General features: G+C 35.6%; 1 protein-coding gene across 2 annotated transcripts in view; it reads left to right on the top strand.

Annotated features, from left to right (window-relative positions):
* LOC134746633 (cGMP-dependent protein kinase, isozyme 2 forms cD4/T1/T3A/T3B) overlaps nt 1–23313 on the top strand; it is a 135387-nt gene that overhangs the window by 68739 nt on the left and 43335 nt on the right. The window contains exons 1-2 of one of the 2 annotated variants that reach the window (XM_063681076.1): nt 13023–13575; nt 17866–18032. In XM_063681076.1, coding sequence (XP_063537146.1) covers nt 13157–13575; nt 17866–18032 — 586 coding nt within the window. In that variant the 5' untranslated portion in view covers nt 13023–13156. Of the gene's footprint in view, nt 1–13022; nt 13576–17865; nt 18033–23313 lie in introns of those variants that run through there. The other variant, XM_063681075.1, reaches the window with a different exon arrangement.

The raw sequence follows: 23313 nt of genomic DNA, 5'->3' as shown, positions 1-23313 counted from the left end.
GTATTTTTATAAATCTTCATTTTTAGTTTTAAAGTGTGTCGACAGATGGCAGTGAATTTACTGGGGTTACAAAATTTACTATGACAGTACCGCTCTAGTATAAGTTACTCTATGGTATGTAATAAGTTGATAACACTGTATTCGCTTTTTGCAGTGTATATTAAATAAAATTGTATATGGTTATGCAGTAGCGCCATCTGCCGTCGAGTAGCGGAAATGTTCAAAATTGCAGTACTAAAGTAGTAGTTTGAAGTATGACATGGAGATGGCAGCACTGAAAACTTACCAGATGTTACCAGTCTACGTCCAGTCCACAATATTGACTTGCGGTTTTCTAATTTATGTAGGTGGAGTATAAATTATTATATATTTATAGGTACATTAAAAATCTATTGTGACGGTCCTTTAAAATATTATTGTCTTCGGTTACCGCGATAGTTACTCATGAAATAAAACTATGAAAACGGATTATATCGCGTATATTGAATTTATAATACATCCCGGCGTTTCAAACCCTTTATAGCGTTCGTGGTCAACGGGTAACTGAGGAAAAACTACAAAGTGGAACAATACCCACATACTAAAAATAATGAACCATCATAGACTATAAACTTTAAGGCTGGTTGTACATGCAAAATCGGTTCATAAGGCTAGTTATACAATACAACTATTTTCAAGTAAAGATATATATATATAAATTATGAATGATTATGAATCCAATATACGCGATATAATCCGTTTTCATAGTTTTGTTTCACGGTCCTTTAAAGTTTTAGTCCGTATGGGGAAGTGGGTATTATGTACTAAGGTGTGTTCGAGTAATTCCGAATAGTTCAAAATGTTAGGTAATTCATAAAATTCACTGTAACATAATAGAGTTATGTGATTTCGGAATTACCGACATTTTGAAGTAGTTTGAATACTTTGAATTACCCGAATAACACCTTACATTATTTTAAAATGTCCTTTTAAAGTGTCCTTTTGCTAGGTGCCTACTATTTATATATTTTTAACTGTATCACAATTATTTCTATTGACAGGGTGTCACGCCGCTTTTTAGGGTTCCGTACCCAAAGGGTAAAAACGGGACCCTATTACTAAGACTCCGCTGTCCGTCTGTCCGTCTGTCTGTCACCAGGCTGTATCTCATGAACCGTGATAGCTAGAAAGTTAAAATTTTCACAGATGATGTATTTCTGTTGCCGCTATAACAACAAATACTAAAAAATACGGAACCCTCGGTGCGCTAGTACGACTCGCACTTGGCCGGTTTTTTGGGTATTTTTTTAAATATTCAAATAAATATGATGATTTAAACTAACACGATATTCACTCGTAATTCTAAACGAATACGGGACTTAATCGCGTAAACTTACGTTTTTTTTAAAAACGTACCTAAGTTTACGCGATTAGGTGCCGTATTCGTTTAAAATTATAAAATAAATAAATAGGTAATAAAATAATAATGTGTGAAGTTCGTGGTGCGGGAAATATAAACGAAAACTCCTTCTATCTCTACTTTAAAATAATTAACCGATGGCTGGGACACGGGACAATTGATGCCTACTTATCTTGAATACGATTCGGCGACAATCTGTCTTTATATATTTTTGTATACCTATACATATGCCCTCAATTTCTCGAAGACTAATACTGGATTTGAATAAATATTTATATTTCGTTTGATAGAGGACTCCCTAGTTAGTCCCATTGTCATCACGACAGGATCTGGTAATGGGATACTAAACTTGTGAAATTCTTCAAAATATTATATTGGGTATTTTTTAGTAACTCGTCGTTGTACTGCTGAGGAAGACCAAAATGATGGCATACTACTGGTTTATGAAGTCGGTTTTTGTAAAAGTTAATTAAGTAAGGTAAAATCCTCATCATATTAAGGTAAGTATTGTCATTTTTACACGATTATTAGTACGATAACATAAAGTTCGCTCTTTACAAAATCAAATAAGAAATGTAACATATTTATCAACACCGGTTTTACAGAACAACTTAACGCTAACACCACAAAAAATTAATTGTAAACAAAACAGAGTTTTCATCAAAGAGGTAAATCTAAAATAACTTCTCCGTTGAAAAAGGCACACGTAGTGAGGTCGATGTCAAAGATATGTAATATATGTATACAAATTTCGCCTTATCACGATTGAATAAGATGCAAAATAGCTTAAGATATTTTGAAATTTACTGTTAATTTTACTTGAAGATACGCCCATTTAGATTAGGAAGGCGGTTCTGTGATGTTTTATGGCAAAACAGATTCAAGGTTGAAAATATACAGGCAGGCCCGAAATAGAACGCGGCTCGCATACGAATTGGTCATTATGTTGGTAATAGATGCTCCTCTTGTCAATTGTGACCAATATAGGTACTGGTGAAAATATGTCAGCGTCAATAGATAGTAGTGGATGAAGCAACGCACCAAAAGTTTTTGCCACCCTGGAATCCTTTTCCAAATAGAGATGTAGGTACTTATTTCTACAATTCGCGGTCGAAATATCTGTCAGTCTAATTGTATTATATATTGTTTTAATTGTTTTAATGTTTATTTGGGCACAAACGGTACATGTTTCTTATAACTAGTGTCTTATACATAATTCATAAACCAGGACAGTTGCCACCACTTAATAGCTCATTAAAGAAAAACAAAATACGGGATAACTAACCTTAAAAATTAACAACAAGGGTCGAATTAGGACAGTTAGACAGAATATATATAGACATAACTCCGTTATAGATAGATACAGTCTAAGGAAAAAACGTGCCTCGAAAATCAAGAAAATTTGATTCTCGTTCAGAGGGCGCTACTAGTTTTGGCCTACAGTCGAATAGATGGCGTTGACGGTTTCGGTTGTTATTTAACAATTTTAACGCATATCAGTAAAAGAACATTGGTCAAAATCATAAAAATAATTAATGCAAATAAAAAAAAATCATTTATCTATATTTAAATACGTTCTATCGTATTTTTATAAATCTTCATTTTTAGTTTTAAAGTGTGTCGACAGATGGCAGTGAATTTACTGGGGTTACAAAATTTACTATGACAGTACCGCTCTAGTATAAGTTACTCTATGTCTCTATGCTATTAATAAAGAATGATAGATACTTTTGACGTGTAGTCTGATTCGCTACTTTTGATGCTGACGCACTGACGGTTCGATTATGATTACATCCATTTTAGTATCTAAAATGCATACAAAAACAAAGATTCATTTTAGAAGTTGCACATGTCAGAGCCATATTAAATATATAATCTCTATATACGAATTGACGGTGGAATTTTTATCAACTTAGGAGCAACTCTTATACTTAACAAGAAAGATTAAGCAAATTTCGTAGTTTAGACGTATACCTACTGCACCAATTTTCACATGCCTAAATAAAGTAGCATTTTGTTAGTCCATATTTTTAGATCATTCTCTTTCTCTGTCGTCCGGATTTGCAGTAACTGTTTCTTTGTTGGTTTTCTTTAATTTTAAACTGTCAAAAATCAATGAAGTATTGCACACCTGTAGGCCGAGCACATGATTGGCGCGACAGTATCTCGCCGCGAGATAGACTACCCATCTTTTACTAACTTTATTAATTAAAGAGGGACGGGTAGTCTATGTCGCGGCGAGATACTCTCGCGCCAATCATGTGCTAGCCCCGCAGGAAGATAACATGAAATATGTTCGTGTGACATTGCATATACTCGCACGGCCATCGTTGGATTTTTCCATTTATTTACCTTGTGCCCCTTGTGGTTGCTAAGTCGTCTAGAGATCAACGTTTGCGCTATTTTTAGTGTAATGTTTAGGTATCGTAAACTGACATTTCGTCCCGAGTACTACATCCGCTGCTTGCTGGCACGCATACAATATTAAAATTGTAACAAGAATAGTTATCTTTAATTTTGACTACCTTTCACTGTTAGTAAAATTTCATAAATTTCCATGTCGTTTTAAATGTGGCAATTTTATAGCTCAGGCCATCTTTTCAATGTCGTCCGACCACTTGGTTCGTGGCTTTGCTTTGTTTCGGCTTCCCAAATAATATCTAGGTATCATATAATTAAACCATAAACAATTATAATATTGTCTTCGGTTACCGCGATAGTTACTCATGAAATAAAACTATGAAAACGGATTATATCGCGTATATTGAATTTATAATACATCCCGACGTTTCGAACTCTTTACAGCGTTCGTGGTCAACGGGTGACTGAGGAAAAATTACAAAATGCAAAAATACCCACATACTAAAATAATGAACAATCATAGACTACAAACTTTAAGGCTGGTTGTACATGCAAAATCGGTTCATAAGGCTAGTTATACACTATAATTATTTTTCAAGTAAAGATATATATATATACGCGATAAAAATAAACTATGCCGGCTCCAACCCTACACCACGGACCCGAGAAGATTTAATTCCCTCCTAAATTGTAGGAGGGTATCCCAATATGGGACCGGCAACAAACTCGGCGGGACACATCTTTTCAAAACATCAGAATGTCCAGCATCATCCAACACTACGGTCTCACAGTCTATGTCTCGCTTGCTCCTTTATCAGGTGGACTACAGGATCCCAAGCTGGTGGTAGAGAAAAGCCATCTTCCCTATTAAAGTTTGGATATTTCTTAATCTCAACAACATACATAAACAATTATGTTTGTTGTGAATAATATGTTTTTGACCGAACGTAAAGCGTGTCTCTGTTTCAGCGTGGGCAAAAATGCTTTTATATGTCCTGTAGTCCTAGCTGTTGGCGAGGAACAGAACCCTATGGAGGAACCTGGTCTTCAGCAGAAGGACATGATGTCACGATCCTCAGTATTGAGGGACCGACTGAAGAACTGAGTCCTAGCACATGATTGGCGCGACAGTATCTCGCCTGCGAGATAGACTACCCGTCTTTTTCTAACTGTATTAATTAAAGAGGGACAGGGAGGGTAGTCGACTCGCGGGCGAGATTTAAAAAAATACAGCGAATTTAAGTTTTTCATATTACAAAACTTGTTATTGCTCTTTTTCGTTTGTTTTATAAACTGGTGCTATTTAACTAATTTCAGACCTAGATATACCTCATGTCATTGTATGTGCAAAGTTTCATTACAATCCAACACGTAGTTTTAAAATGAGAGCGTAACTACGTTTGTATGGGAAGGTGTAAACAAAAAAATTGCCTTAGAAATTGTTCATTAAATTAAATTGACAATATAGGTACTATTTACATACATTTACAGTTCAGCTCTAGTGTGTTACTCCTTAATTGAAGTATTTACATTGGTACAAGCAAGTACAAGGAATAATAAATATCAAATTACTTTTACACAAATTAATTGTCTTATATATGAATAAAACATGTTCATTTATCTGCCTCACCTACATTTGCATTGTGAGTTATGCTCGTGTAACGTGTCGTATGCTGCAGTAGTGGCAACAATAATAGTAAGTTTCAGTCTGGTTTTTTTTATAGTAGATTCAATCGGGAGGTCTCCGTTTCAGCTGAGGCAAAACAATGCTTTCGTATAGTATTAATCTTCTCAAATGATTTTTACGCCTAAAACCCTAATCTGTCACGCAATATTTGTGCGTACGCATTTCATCTGCAAATCTCCGGGCAATTTGCTTTGTCTACAATTATACTAGACCGTTTATCTGTGACCTTATTATTCCTTTACAATAGGTTTATGAACCGTCAGTTCTTTAACACTGTTTACGATGCTACGAGTAGATAATTACTAACTAGTATAATAACTTACTACTACTTAATTGTAAAAACCTGTTAAAGGTACCTACAGTATGTATAAGTTACTCTATGGTTTACTAAAAAGGCTAGTGCTGCACTCTGGTGGCAGAACATTACAGAAATATCCCCTTGACACTACTTTCCTAAATCCGTTCATAGAATTATGAGTCATCACTACATACACCGCGCATAAGGGTAATTTTAGCTCTGAATACGTCGTTTTAACGCAAAATCAGCGCCATCTCTATCAGCGGTACATCCAATTAGAATTTAATTTATTTAATTATTTTCTCTAGACACCATTATAAGCAACTTCACTCACGCTTCACGTCAAAAAAACATTGTTTAAAATCTTGTGATGTACGGAACCCTTGCAACGCGAGTCCGACTTGCACTTGGCCGGTTTTTTATAACGTCTTAGCATTATCTGCATAGGTAATTTTCAAAACTTTTTTTTATATAAATGAAAAATCAAAAATACTTACATCTAATAAAACTCCTGCGTGTCTTAATTTAAGACAGTAAAGACAGTTCAAACGTTACAGTTGACTGTATGTAAGTAGGTACCTGACACCTGACAAACTAATATGTGAGTAATATTGCATATTTGCTCTGCAAATATTACCGAGGAAAATTGCATGCATTTCAGCAAAGGTCAAATCCTCAAAAAGCATCAGATAAGCACTCCTCAAGTCTTCAGGAAAGCCGCTCCGACACCGCGCAGTCAACGCGCGGCGCGCACGCCGGTCTCACGCGACCGCTCCACGATTTAAAAATCAAACGCGAGATCAAGTGCAAATTGGGCGATGTTTTTAAAGTTATTTAATGTGCAAATTTATTGAAAGGTTTTGCTTTTTTAATTGTAATTGGATTCAACGACGAAAAGACTGCCGGAGATAGGTTGTAGAATCGATGCAACTGTTATGGGTAGAAGAAAATTGGTTAAATTAAGTAGCCACCGAAAATCCTAATTGGTCATGCACTTATATTTTTAATGGATTTATACTTAAGAAATCATTGGGAGAATTGATAGAACTATGATATCATCGTTACAAAGAAATATCAATAAACATTTAGCATTGTAGTGTCAATGGGGAAAATTGACATTGAGACATACTTTTTGGTTTAGCTGACATAGGTATGTTAGCTCGTTTAGGTAAACGACACTTAAGAAATGATTTGATGTTATTTGGACACTTCGGAATTTATAAATTTTCACACAAATCAATATAAATCGTTCTTCCGTTATTTGCCATTAAGCTTATTAAAAATGCATATCTTAATTTGTTTAATCACTGCGTTAGCGCAAAATACGCCCTTGTTAAAAAATAACCGCTTTCACGTAGTTGTCAAACTGGCTGTCTATAGTCTATACGTCATCGGGCCAGATCAGCAGATATTAACAAACCGACGACAAATTATCCTTGCTCTTAATGCCACAGATTACATTAACTTATTATATAGATACTATACTAGTTTTTATTCGCGGCTTTGTCCCTTGTCTGGCTGTTAACCCTTTGCACACTCAATTTTTGGAAAAAAATTGACCTTTTGTACCTATAATTAGGATCTAAATCTCATATCTATGTGCAATTCCAAATCTATGTGCAAGGTACAGTCACCATCAGATATCTCGGAGCGGCCAAGGTTCTCATAAATATCTAAACATGCACTCTGACGCCTTGACAATAGAGGCGCGTTCAGATATTTGTGAGTGCCTTGACCGGTCCGATACATCTGATGGCGACCGAAATTAGGTAGGTACATCGCGTTAGACTTAGACTAGCTCTAGTCACTTAACATGTGTACGAAACGCGAGAGTTTGTGTTTTTAAATATTGACAGTCACGTGCTAAACATATGGTAATAACACACAGATCTCGGAGATCAGAGAGGTTTTGCCCTGTATGAATGTAACCTGTGCACATGAGAGGCTTTCTCTTCTTTCTCCATGCACCCTCGACGTAGGGGACTGTAGGGGACCTTTATTAACGGTAACGTCGAATGCCGTAGGGCTCGCTGCAAGCTGCACCTCTTGAGATACCAGTTACTATTGTGATAAGGACTCACGGTTTCTTAAAAAATCGTGCTCTATCCATTTTGATTCTATTTAGTACAGACTTTAGGTAGGTAAATGTAAGATCGAGTTATGGTAACGCTTAGCAACTGTTAAACCGTCAGTAAAATGGCTTGTTAATTTGATTTGTGGTTATGTTTTTAAATACCCACTGCATGAAATTGTACGTTTTCAGTTTTGAGTGTGAGTCAAATTTTATTTCACTTTTGCCCACATTTGTCTTATTACATACAGATAAGTAATATCTTTATCTACGCAGCTAATTATTTCTTTTAATGCAAGAGCGGTTTGTGTTTAATTAGGTATTTCTTCTTCCAAACAACATTTAGTTTGCGAGAATCTGTAAATCTACCGTAGGGTTTTCTCCATCACTAGGTTATAGGTTTTTCGCGGGCTTGGTTTCCGCAACTTGACGTCATTATGTTGCGCCTATTTTGCGTGATTCTCCGTCGGTCCATCGCTAACTCTCCCTACTAATGTTATAAAATGAAAATTAACTCTGTCTGTTACCTTTTCACGCTTAAACCGCTTTAGTTAAAGTTTTGGATGGGAGCAGTTGAAGTCCTAGGGAAGGACACAGGATAGTTTTTATCACGGAAATCATCATTATATGCAGATAAAGTAACGGGAAGAAGCTAGTTTACCTTAACTCTTTACTATAATAAAATAACAGTATCATAATCGACTGTCCTTTATATAGCCCTTTGAATTCCCGTCGCACGCGCAGCTTGGCAGCGCAGCCGCGACGCATGCGCAGCTTGGCAGCGCAGCCGCGACGCACGCTCAGTGGATTCGCATCGTTGACTTCCGACATCAAGAGCAGCCTTCGTAAACGCCTTCCGGAATTCTATTTTTTTTTTCAATTAATTGTCTGTTGGCTATCTTGTCTTACCATTTTTGCAGTGTTGATATAAATAAATCGATTTAGTAGGGCTTGCCTTGAGAGGACAAGATACGTCGCTTTCTGCATCTGGGTGTGATAATAGATGGAAATCGCGCGATTATTCTTTCTAGTCTTTCTGCTTGTATTTTCCGCAAAGTATATGTGGCAAATCTTTGAAATATTTTGTGCGTTGCATATTGCCTTTAGGTATTCGACGAAACACAATTTGACAAGAGATTTAGATCAGTATACACAAAATTCAACTAAAATTATGTGCATTTAAAATAGCTTCAAAAATGATAATCACCCAAAAGGCTTCTGCTGGAACAACGTCAGTGTACAATATTCATGTGGAATGTGGATAGATAGAAGAATCTCTATCTCTTTATACCTATATACGTATAGGGATAAAGAGATACCTATATACGTAGTAAATCTTGAGAAAAAAATCTGCTTCTCTGTAAACCTATAAAACAATTTCAAGTATGAACCGTTAGTTCTCATCTTTGTATCATCTGATTTATTTACGACACAAGGTAATTGCTAATGTTTCCAGTCCATTTGCATTGAATACCATTGTAGTTATAATTGTCCATAGGGAGAAGTTGATCCCTAATAAGAATAGAACAATAGTGTTAGGTCATATTGTTGCCTCATAGCTTTACTTTGATACAATCCTTGATTGTTTTCTAAAAGCGCTTTCACATCTGGATCATAAATAATCCAAACCAGCTGTTCCTATGATATATGTTTTGTCTTTGTTCAAAATGTAGGTAACCAGAGGGACTGATATGATTTACAACGATGGTGTCTAATACAATATTTAACGTACGAAAATTAATATCAGACATAGATATAGGTATGTTGCTTTAATATCAATCACAAATGCCATGATATTTCAGCATATGTTTTAAAATTAAAGTGTAATTTCGATTTTATGACGGCGACTCTTTTTTTGTTTCTAACTTAATACGTCTATTACTCCTCAGTAGTTTCTTTTTAGCAGTCTTTACATTGGTCTTTACTGTTCTTATGTAATGTCTCGTTTGTTTGTGCTGACGAATAAAATAATTCTATTCTATACGCATACTTTTATATTGTATCACAGTGCATGGCTGCATTATTTTGCTGCCTCAATTTCTACTCTCGTCTATAATGTACTTCTACTTACAGATGGTTCTAAAATATTTATATTCCCTAGTGTTGTTTTAAAACGACACGTTTTCGATTTCAACAGTGGAGTATGAGTCACATCAGTCAAATCTCCGCAACGTTTACAGTGACTAACAAAAATAACTCGTTCATTAAGTGGCTATTTTCCCCTCAGCTGACATCGACCTATTAACTTTTTATTTTTTACAAACTCACGGACGTGCAGAATTTCTCCACAATGTGTGTCAGGGTGAAGTACCTGTAAATACACGCCTAAATCATTAAAACATCCAATCGTGAATTAACAAGAAATAGCAGTACTTAATTATGTGGTTTGATTGGGAACAAATAAGAAGGTGACGTTTATTGTCGCACCGTTCTTACACGTATTAACTTTTCTTATACAGCAAAATTTTAATTTATTGTAGTCATTTTTTGTAGTAATCTCACAGTACTTTATGAAACTCACTAATAATTCTTAGACACTTCTCGGAGGATAAAAAACGGTGCAAGTAGTATTTGATGACGTTTTAAAAAACCAATTTTAAAATCAATAATTATTGAAATATTGAGAGAATTAAAAGCACATTTAAATACGTATTCACGCCAAACTCACTTTTATCCATTGTATTTTTCCTAAGTGAAACAACACTTTCTTTCCTTAAAGTACTTAATAAATATACCTACACATGAGTCATAGGACTCCTTATAATTAAGCCTGGAGAACGCTAAATCGAGGAGGAGGATTTAGTAAGGTTTTATTTTTATTAGCAGCAGTGAATGCAAGAAATTTTTTCATTGAAGTTATATTTCTTAGATTGATTTAGAATATTATAGCCGCATACCGCTTCCATGCCAAAGCAAATTCCAAGATTTACCTCTGATCTGCGATCCAAGGCATAACGTCGCTACCATTTCCTACCATCACCTTACCACGTGCAGACTCACATGTCCTTACGTCATGATGGGATACTTCTGCTAATGGAGCCGGCGTTTGCCGTGATAACGTCAATCCACTGAATAGCCAACTGTCAACCTGGCTAAAACGGGCTTAATTAGACGAGTGACGTCAGTGGTGTCATGGAGATTATCCAGCTTTTATATATTATCGCCAAATTAAACATGATAGAGTAAATTGCACTAACAAGATAAATACAAGTAAATTGCAGATTTTATTCGTAAATAAAATAGTATTTAAGTCATTAGTATAGTAGAAATAAACTGTTAATGTACATTACAGTACAGTTGCGTATAAAATTTTCATGCCGTTAAATTAAGAATAATAATACTAGACAGGGCAGAGCAGGGCAGTATTGGGTTTACAAATAAAATAAAGGTAATTTGTGATATGGTAAAGGTTGATAGCTATCATCCATCATTCTTCAAATATTTAAATTAAGTAGCCATTAACGTGATTTATACATTGCATTGAATGTTTATACTTACTTTTAAAAGGCACCTCTGTTAAATTTATGATCTCTTCAAGATTATCAGCATTTGATTAGAGGTAATTCTTTGCGTTCAGTTTTATTTTGACGTCATAGCCAAGCCATAATTTTCTATTCTATAGGTAAAATGTATAAGAATAGATTTATTTACGCGTAATAATATGAAGTTTATACTACATACCTACTTTTTGTAATTGTAGATTTACTTGGATCTTTTGAATGCTTGAAATTTATAGAATATAAAGGATTAGGCATCAATTCGGATGTAAGATTGGTTGTAAAGGTTCAATGTATCAAACAACATACAATCTGGGCTCCCATCCAACGTGAAAAACGGGTCTAGGTCAGATTGAAGACAGCTATTAGCTACACACATTGCAACAAAATGTGCTTAAATGTTGTGTTAAATAAATATCATTTGCATAGCTTCATCGTAAATAATTTTTAATATTTATATTCTTTTTTGCACATAGTACCATATATTCGAAAAATCACCGTCGAAAATCAACCAATTACGAAGCATATCATGCTATAACCTACCATTATGTCAATGTGACCTTACCCTGAACACACCTCTGCATTACTTAGAAAGGTATCGTTTACAGCGGTGGATCGACCTTCTTAAAGAAATTACCTACGCATAACAACTAGTTCTTTTCACACTCCCACTTTTAAAACAACTATTGATTTAGAGAATAGTGAGTATAACTTGACATAAATATAACAAGACAAAATGTCACTACCATTTATAGTTGTCGAGGACGATATTAAGAAAGAAAATAACAACACGTATTTACCTACACAATCATCGATTGCGATTGTCTTATTAATGTCTTATGTTATTTCTATTAATTCTTTGAAATTTGTTTAGGTACATAATTCTTAACCATGTATGATGGACAAAGTAACAGCTTTTCAAACATTTTAGAATTCAGTATAGCATCACGCGCTTTTCATTAGCTTGCTTCACGTGATGAAGTCATCACTAGATAATAACCTCAATTAACCAGTATTTGAAAATGGCGCTCATAAAACAGAAAGAGCAACATTCCTCTTTCTGTTTTATGGCCAAATTTGCATAGACCTTCATTACACCGTAGAGATCATAAAAATCGAAATGGGCCTTTGCAAAATCCTCGCTTGGGGCAAAACGGAAGGAAGAACGATTTTATTTATGTTTTAATAGTTTAGCTTTGATGGATAGTTAGTAGTTAATCAAGTCTGATTAGAACGTATTGTATGTTGACTAAGCGAAATGTACATTGTATACCTACCAGTATGTAGTCGAATTTATTGTCGTTGAAAGGGTTAACTAATTTAAACTTTGAGCCAGTCTCCAAGTGGCTCGACTCTACTTGAACTATACGACATACTCATTTGTTTAATGTCTTTCGGAACAATGGGAGCGAACGAGTGAAGCTTCTTGATTATTCTAGGCACACTTGTTACTTTTAACCATTGAACATACCACTGGTTCTCTACGGAAGTGTTTCCAAACAGTCGTTAAGTGCCTTCATTTTTCAAAACGTTGTGCAAGTCGTCTAATTCTGTCAAATACGTTAGTTATTTTTAGGAGTTGTGACACTTGTGACGTACCTACTCATGAGTGTAAGGCAACATGACATGTATAGATTTATACATGTAACAAATTGACATCCTAATACTTTTCACGAGTAAATATTTATCTTTATCTATTATCCATATTAGCGATAACAAGACACTTTATTACACAGTTAGCGCTTGTAATACTGTTGCAGTGAACGTGTGAAAAATTATTATGAAATTACATTCGGAACATTGAATTGCGTCACAGTGACCAAATAATTAAACAGTGACAAAAATGGCGCAAACACATACACAGTGCAATATGGATCACAATTACAAATTGGAGAAGAAATATCTTGAGATGAAGCGGCTAGTGATAGAAAAGACAGAAGAATTAAAACGTAGGGATAAAATTATCGCTCTCCTTGAAAACGAAATAGATGAAAGAGATGCTACAATAAGATATTTGAAAAATGAAATTGACAAATTCAGACAAGTTGTTAAGCCTCTGACTAGACAGATAATAGACAGTCATAGAAATGGGACAGATTCCGAAGAAGATGGATTTGTGATGAAAACGCCGGGCGTGGAAAATACTAGAGTGTTGCCACTTATTGAGCCGCGGCTCAAAAGAACCGCCATATCAGCTGAGCCGTTATCATCTCTCACTCAAGACAATGAGATGAAATTAGTCAAGATACCCAAAAGCAACAAGTGAGTACCTATGCCCAAAACCTAACCTATTAAAAATAATTGTCGAGCTACTTTGGGACATAATTTTTTAAACAATTTTACAAAGCATTAGCTCGTCTGTAAGTGTATACCAAAGAGTGTGTACTGTATAGGTACATGCAATAAGGATTGTGTTAAAGTAAACAAATTTAATTTTAACGACGGGTCATTGACAGGTTGAAAGTGTCGCAACGGCCAATTATATCAGATACATATTTGTAACATGTACCTTAGTAGATATATTGAACTGAATTAGGTACCTGCTATTAACCTCTAGCCACCCAGAGGTCTGTTATAAAAGTATTTTCCATTGTATTTTAAAAACTTAAAATTGTAAGGACTTACTAAAACTATGTTTAGTATCAAGCCGTCAGGTATTATGTATAATAAAATAATCATGTTTTTAAAAAAAAACCTAATCTAAAGCCATGCCCAAAATCCATACTTTTATATGGTAAACATTATAACTATACAGGTAAATTAGTTAGTACAGGTAAATGTAAAATTACATATTTGTAAGACCTGGTAGAGTCATTCTTTATCTGATATCACCAAAAAGTTACACGAAATAACAGTTTGACTTTGATTCAGCAAACGGAAGGAAGTTTATAATGTCGTATTTCAGCACTATGATTTTCCATCCCCGCTAAAAGAGACAAGAGGTAAACCGCAAATAAGATATGGAAGGACGTAGTGCTAAAAGATAATGATTGAGTGCAAAGTATAGTATGAATTTTCTCAAATGATTTTTACGCCTAAGACCCTAATCTGCTAAACAATGGCCATTGTTTATTTTATGCGAGCGGTGAGCTTCCGTGTCTGAGCGCGTGCCAAAGCAACAATGTCGTTTAAATAGCGGCTTATCCGAAAATGACGTCAAGGATAGGGCGAAGTGGAAACGAAAGACACGGAAAGCTGACCCCATCACCATGTGGGATATATAGCTTGGAAGAGAGAGATATATCTCAGTACCTCTATGGATATAGCTAGTTTGCATCAGCATATCCATTATAGTTTTAATTGGTCTACCTACTCATGAGTTCACTCTGTCAATACAGTGATCCATCAAACTGATTGAATTCCACAGTAAGCATGTGCATGGGACCGTCCGAGGCCAACATGTGTTAGCCGGGGTACCTTGGCTGAACCCATTTGGTAATAATTGCGTACGGTGCGGACCTGAAGTTTGTCCTCGCCATCGGCTGTGTCACGACTGATGAGATAAATCATAGGCCATATACGGTAGCATCGTTTGTTGTAGATGCATTTCGTTAAAACAAATAGTTAGTTATTTGGTTCTTTTTAAGTTATTTGCTATTTCGTTGAGGACAAGGCTTTTACTTTACATTAACATTATTAGGTATATTAAAAAAAATATCTCAGCAGCCCTGTTTAAGGAAAATAGACCAACAAACATTGTTAGATGACAATCATTATTAGCTTCCTAATGTTATTTTTTAGGTCAGAACTTGTAATATTCGACCTTACCACGTAATGTTTGTCGCTCCCATGCCGTGCACGTATACTCGTACTTCCGAATATGACAAGCTATTGTTGTTTTTAACCGGTCGTTCTTGACCATATCACGTCAACGCAAATACTCTTATTTCCGGTGGCTGAAATCGGAACTATCGTTGTCACGTACAAGTTGCAGTCTAGTTCAAAGGCAGTGGCGCCACGTTTTGCTGAATTGGTGGATGGCAAAAAACAGGTTGACTTAACAGGGCAAGTGTTCAGTATATGTGTCGCTTAACTTCAAACCCGAGTAAATCCATTCGACCATATCAGCAAATATCTACCCTATTACCTTCGCATAATCTGACAGATGGATATACCCAAGTTTGAAGTTAAGCTACTTATATGCAAGTAATGGTTGCCAATGATATCGTCATTTTATGATTTTAAAAAATTATCATTCGCGAAAGATGAGTATTTTACATTTGATTGAAATTTTATTTTACGAGAAACTGCTATTAATTATCGACGAATGTTTTATTGGAGGATTGACGATATCTGATATAAAAGAGAGGAAATGTACAAAAACCACCGACTCGCTAAAAGGCAGACTGAAAGCCAAAAAGCATTTTTACGGAGGTATAAACTAAAACCTACTTACTTACGCACGTTAACAGGTTAATGATATCTAAAATTCACCAGCTTGGGCAGTGCGATGTTGTTTTGCACACCGCGCACACCGTCACCGTCACAATGGCAATGTACTAGGAAAACTAAATCGCGCCCCTGGAGGCCTAGCCAAGGTAACAATTGTACATCGACAAACGCCAAATGAAAAGAAAAAACCGGACAAGTGTAAGTCGGACTCACCCACCGAGGGTTCCGTACTTTTTAGTAATTGTTATAGCGGCAACAGAAATACATCATCTGTGAAAATTTCAACTGTCTAGCTATCACGGTTCATGAGATAAAGCCTGGTGACAGACAGACTGAAAGTGGAGTTTTAGTAATAGGGTCCCGTTTTTACCCTTTGGGTACGGAACTTATCTGCACCCTTCTGCATCTGTCACCCTCGTGACAGTTGCTACGAAAAGTCACTTGACAATTTTCATCTATTTATTAGTTTCGATTGGCATTTACTATCAACGATTGTCATCTTCGCTAGGCCCCCTAGATATGTATTTAACAGACGAATCCAGCAGACGCCTCGTGTAAACGGAGCCTAAAACACTAGCCTCGCCCGCTCGAGGCGAATAATATAAGAGAAGTAATATTTTAGCCCATTATATACCTTATCTCAGCAATCAGGATAGTCTAGCAGTCATTACAGCCCATCATTAGAGCCATGATCTTTTCATAAATCTGTCTTCTAGTTTATGAGGGACTTAAAGGTTATCCTTGTTAAGCCTATTACTGATGTTGCTCAGAACTGTAATGTTTGACATCTGACCATTAACTGCTGATGTATGTACCGCTTTCTGCTGCAAGCCGGTAATTATTGGCTGAATGATAGACTACGAGTGTGATGCCGAGGATAATAAATTTAGCACCTTTTAAGTGTTATTGTATAAATTGCGGGTTGCTCAGGCGTCTATAAATACTTTACGGAAGTCTGGAAAAGAAAATGTGGCTAATACAGAAGATTATTATTAATAAAATAATGCTCTTTACAACAAAATTTCACGAGGTATTTACCAAATACCGTACAAACTATGTTTACCTACCTTAATGCAGAATGAAGGTGTCAGCTGCAGAGACATTCAATTTTGACCGTTTTGCATAATTGTTTGCAGCAGGGTCACCTGACCTAGGTACCTACCTATATCTAAAGCAGACTGTACAAAACGCTATAAAAATTATAAAAGAAAAAGTCGTTGGTTATGACCTGAAACCAGATTTTTATGCCGAAACCTGCCGAAGCCGAAACTTCGGTGGACACTTGTGAAGTTGTGACACCGAAAATACAGTTTCGGCCCGGCCGAAAGGTTCGGCAGTTTTTGGCTGGAATCGAAAACGAGACCGAAAGAAAGTTCGGTCGGACAATAGTTGTTTTATGACTTTTCCGGTTGTATGGAGATTAATTAACGGTTTATAATTATTATTCTCTGGTATTATTCTTTTACGTTTTATCATTTTACATCCTTTGCGTGGTGATGTCTACACTTTTAGTTTACAGACCAGTGTTAAGTAGATAAAGTAGGTGCAAAATGGATAATCATATTATCTATAGGTACATTATTATTTAGCATCGATTAGGTAAACGAGTGAATACCCCAACGACTATGAATTGACTGTCGGGAGAATTTTAAACCTAGGTTGGTGGATCCAAAAAATGTTAAGAAAAATCTAAAAATCGTAGGTATTAGGTGCGCAGTTCGCAACAAACCAGCAACCATAGGTAACTCAGATTTCGATTAATGCGGTAATTTGTAGGTAAGTAGGTAAATAGGTAAATTAGTAGGTAAAATAATGTAATACTTATTATCTATTGATAATCTGGTAGAAACATACCTTATTAACTATTTATTGTTTAAAATAGGTTTAAAACTGCAAAAGGGTTTCCCGTCATTTTATGGCACAGATACATTATCTAATCTTATATATTTAAAGTAAGCTTAATTCGATTACGATTCGGATAGACAGATAAATACTAATTTAATCCAAATAATTATTATGAATGGGACATAGGGAGCATGGAAGTCTCTCATTAATTGAATAATAAACCCACAGTTTTGTGGATGAAAGTACATTATTATTTATTATATCTTACGTATTGTCTAAGATAATTACTCTTAACACAAACCTTTTCGATTTCAGATCTCGGGAACTCATCAAGAGCGCGATACTAGACAATGACTTCATGAAGAATCTTGAGATGACGCAGATCCGCGAGATCGTGGACTGCATGTATCCAGTAGAATATGCCGCGGGCAGCCTCATCATCAAGGAGGGAGATGTCGGCAGCATCGTGTATGTTATGGAAGGTAAATTAATTTTCATCATTTAAGCTTAAAACTGTTTTGAAGCCATCTAGTGGCGAGTAGAGTAACTAATACATTAATATGAACACTACGTGCTGCGTGCTGCCATCTATTTGTCAGTCACTAAAGCATGCAACGCAAGCTAAGCAGCTTACCAAGACTGGTATTAGTTTGGCTATTCGCCGCTAGAGGGCGCTGTTATCAAAATATTTTTTGCTGGAGTTAGTTCTGTTGGTGTAGTACAACAGGTGTCGTTAGTAGTAAAGTCCGATTAGTTTTTCGCGTTTTGTAACATAATAATAACAATAGTAATTAGAAATTAGAATAATTTGATTAATGTGAAAATATGTGTACATAGTAGTCGAACGAAACAAACATTAGTATTTTAGGTACAGTCCAGAGAATTGTACAGTCACGGCACTAAATATCAACACGGACAAAGTGCCAAAACTGCATTCTAAAATACAATAGTACATTATTGTCGAGGCTCGGAAGTAGCTACTTGCTGGCTGAGGATGAGGAAACATTGCAGTCCCGAAATCGAGACTGCAATGTTTTTAACTTTTTAATTTTTGACTGACCATAAAGTACGCACTTCGCGACCTACTTTTTAACCGGCAACGTCGACTTTGCCGTCCATTTTTGAGAAAAATACACCTACCTTCATGAGTTCATGACATGCTCGTAGTCGTAGGTACCTATATGGATACGACAACAGTCAGGGTATAAAGTAAGAGGTAGTAGGTAGTATTTTTTTTTTTACTTTTGAGAACTTCGACGTAGGTTTGATTCTCGATTAACTTTATTCAATAAAAACTCAACAAGTACCAAGTAGGTAAACATAAACATGAACACGTTAAGAACCAGATACTTTCCCTAAGTCGTGTGCGAGAAAGCGGAAAAGCAGGCGATTTTCCTGCGGCGGCTCGGAACTAGTGGAACTAGTTTTCCGCCGTGCGATACCGAATGCTTTCGTACCTTATTAGGAAAATACTTAGCAAATTATTGTAATGTAAAAAATGTTTCCTTAAACCACTAGTTATTTAAATAGTAATGTTGTAGGTAATGTTTAGTCCGAAAAAATTTTTTGCACATTAGGCAGGCTAAAATAAATAATTACTGTTAGGTGTTGTTAACTGCGTGTCGTTGTTTTTGTAGAGGGATTTGAAGGCATTGGTAAGAAAATGCTCACGGCCCCATTCGAACAATGCTTATAAGAAGTCACAGCGGTACGATACCGATCTGTCAGTGTCAAGTGACGTTTTTTGGTTTAATAAATGTCACTTTTGACACTGACAGATCGGTACGCGTTATTCGAATCGGGTTGTCACTTTAGCTCTGTTTCCACGGTCCATTGGTCACTATCCAATATGATAATGTGAAAATAAAAACCGGCCAAGTGCGAGTCGGACTCGCGCACGAAGGGTTCCGTGCCATTACGGAAAAAAACAGCAAAAAAATCACGGATGTTGTATGGGAGCCCCATTTAAATATGTATATTATTCTGTTTTTAGTATTTGTTGTTATAGCGGCAACAGAAATACATCAACTGTGAAAATTTCAACTGTCTAGCTATCACGATTCATGAATCATGAGATACAGCCTGGTGACAGACAGACAGACGGACAGACGGACAGCGGAGTCTTAGTAATAGGGTCCCGTTTTTACCCTTTAGGTACGGAACCCTAAAATACTTTTTTTTTTTTCATATTTTCGGAACTTCTTCGCCTTTTTTGTAAAAATCGGCATAAATTAAATAAAAAAAATTTAAAATTCCACTAATGTACAGTCGAGTTCATAAATATGTATACATTTTTTCACCTTATCGACTGTACCTAATAGCAGAAACATGGAAAATGATTAACGTAGAAGGGGTACTTATCGATATATCCATATATAACAGGATTGTCGATTTTTTTATTTTGTCAGGCACTAACAACATGACGTTCGTGCTAGGAAAATCTCTAGGTCTAGCAATGACAAAGTGTGGCCCTATCATCATTAATGTCAAATTTCTATGAAAACATGACACTTATAATGACACTACCTCACTTTGTTCTATTCAAGTCGATGCAAAGTTAGTTTAGCCGGACTCAAATTATTTTAGAGCAATTGTCGGGGAAATGGTTATATTATATGATATTAGCTTTTGCCCGCGGCTTCGTCTGCGTGGACTTAGTAATTTGGGTAGCTTATATTTTATCCAATCTGCTTTTTATCGATTTCCCATACAAACTTCCACCCCCTTTTTCACCCCCTTAAAGTATGATTTCTGGGATAAAAACTACCCTATGTCCTTCCCCGGGACTCAAACTATCTCTATACCAAATTTCAACTAAATCGGTTTAGCGGTTTAAGCGTGAAGGGGTAACAGACAGACAGACAGACAGACAGGCACACCTTCGCATTTATAATACTAGTATGGATTCATTTACTAGTATTGATAAAAAAAACATGCGTATTGACTTACAATAAAAATATAATAATATCATTACTTGCGACTGCAAATCACTTTTAACGCATATTACAGCACTACAAAATAGATATAATCCATACTGATATTATAAATGCAAAAGTGTGTCTGTCTGCCTTTGGGAAACGTTTCGGGGAAAGAATCCGAGTGACCACTTACAACGCTTTGCTTAAACATTGTAACCTTAAAGACTGCACCATTGTAAAAGCATCTTATTTAAATTTTTACATTCACTTTCTTATGCCGAGACAGAAGATATTATAACTAAAATATTTTAGTTTAGTTTTCAATATTGTATAGGATATTTTTTTTTTTTTTCGTATTTTCAAGTACTTCATTTAAGTTTGTTTTTTCAATACCTACTTTGTTGTGTAGTACTCTATATTTTAACTATTAATAATTTTAATTGTACCTGGTTCCCCGCGAGACAGGCGTAGCTTAGTGCGGAGACCCCTGACATTCTCTGTTATATATTTCATTGATAATAAATTTATTCTTATTCTTATTCTTACCTCTTCACTCTTAATCCGCTGAACCGATTTAGTTGAAATCTGGTATATAGATAGTTTGAGTCCCGGGGAAGGACATATGATAGTTTTTATGCCAAAAATCATCCCTTAAGAGGGTGAAAAGCGGGGTGGAAGTAAGTTATCTTACTTCCTCGCTTCATGTATCGCCAGATAATTGATGTAAGCATATGTACCTATATATGCTCAAATCAAATGATTGCCATTACACATTATCTCGGCGTTATAGTATTGTCCCCCAGATAAGGAAGAATCAATAAAAAGCATATTAGATAATAATAAGCTACCCAAATTACTAATTCCACGTAGACTAAGTCGCGGGCAAAAGCTAGTATGGAATAAATTGCTTTTTTTACGCGGAACGCGAGTCCTAAGGCAATTGTTATGATTTATTATGATTGACAACAATAGTTGTTTTGTTCGCTTCCATTATTTTCAAAATATTTATTTTAAATAATAGTAGACTTGTCCTTGTTATATTAGACCCGGATATGTCATAACCGATGAAGTCAAGTTCAAGTCATCAATAAACATGAAATTCAGTAAGGTCAAAGATAGATATAACTCCGTAATAGATGGATACAGTCTAAGGAAAAAACGTGCCTCGAAAATCAAGAAAATTTGATTCTCGTTCAGAGGGCGCTACTAGTTTTGACCTACAGTCGTATAGATGGCGTTGACGGTTTCGTTTGTTATTTAACAATTTTAACGCATATCAGTGAAAGAACATGGGTTAAAATCATAAAAATAATGAATGCAAATAAAAAAAAATCATTTATCTATATTTAAATACATTCTATCGTATTGTACAGATGGCAGTGAATTTACTGGGGTTACAAAATTTACTATGACAGTACCGCTCTAGTATAAGTTACTCTATGGTAAGGTTAAACAAAGAGGCGAAGTTGTATGAGTCAAGGATCCATGGCTCACATAGCTGATTCAACGCGACATTGCATACTAATAGCACATGTCTCAACAACAACTTAATCTATGTCATTTTTAACCTTTAAGTATTTACCTACTCATATAAGTCCAAACTGCCTGGTATGGAACTGTCGGAATGCAAAAACATGGGCTTTGGTGGACCCTAGACTCATTTTATGCGGATAAAGGTTCAACTTTGCACAGTCATGTAATGTGTTTGACGACCGGTCTGGCCTAGTGGGTAGTGACCCTGCCTATGAAGCCGATGGTCCTGGGTTTGGATCCCGGTAAGGGCATTTATTTGTGCGATGAACACAGATATTTGTTCCTGAGTCATAGATGTTTTAAGTATTTGTATATATATCGTTGTCTGATACCCACATCACAACCCTTATTGAGCTTACCGTGGGACTTAGTCAATTTATGTAAGAATGCCCCTATAATATTTATTTATTTATGTCAAATGTGCACATATCTTACTCAAAAATATGTCCCATAGTTCTTACTTCGCCGACAATCAGTCCTGAATATAAATATTTTTGGGTAAAATGCGTCCACTCATATATTTGTTACACGTGACTGTATCACCGAATTTAGTTCGTCGGTCATCAAATCGCCATTAAACTTTTATATTTGTAGTAAAATGTAGAGCGAAATAATAAGTGTAACCACGTTCAGCCGTAATGCGTTAAATCTTTAAGATGTGTTCCGTTTTATAATTTATTTGAATATCAGGGAAGAAAATAAAGATTTTTTTTACATTCATGAAAAGCCAGAACTCAATTCAAAATAAATACCTGTATATAATCTATTATATAACTGGAGTTGGGTTAATTTTAAAATAGTTGTTCACAAAGTTAACAGTTTCATCATTGGCAAAGAAAGTTAGAAAAATAAATATATAAATCGATTTGTGAGATTTTGTAAATCCATCATCAATTTGCCTAAACGGCATGACTATGATTGACTAGCGAACAGTACCTATACCTATAATAATAATAAAACACTTAATAAATGGTTTTAAACTAGTTTCCAAGTACACAGAAACACATATAATGCATGCATATGTCTTTCGTTTTCACTCGAAAGAAACTTAGAAAAAGCAGAAAGTATAGAAGAACGTTAATAGCGCACTTAGGCATTAATGTGTAACTTTACGCACAGGCAAGTCACGCAAATTATCAGCCACGCCACGTGCCATAAGCAGCCGCTGTATTATCAGTTCAAATAGCTGGGCATTACCCCATCGGCCACCGTAAACATGACTTCACACAAATTACAAGTGATCGGCACAATCGCTACACTTTCACTTACAATTTTCCAACTTAGGGTAGTTAAAAATGCTTATTTGTATTAT

This window comes from Cydia strobilella, chromosome 13, assembly GCF_947568885.1.
Source record: "Cydia strobilella chromosome 13, ilCydStro3.1, whole genome shotgun sequence".
NCBI lineage: Eukaryota > Metazoa > Arthropoda > Insecta > Lepidoptera > Tortricidae > Cydia > Cydia strobilella.
The sequence above is the reverse complement of the archived record's forward strand: the minus strand, read 5'-3'. Positions and strand labels throughout refer to the sequence as shown.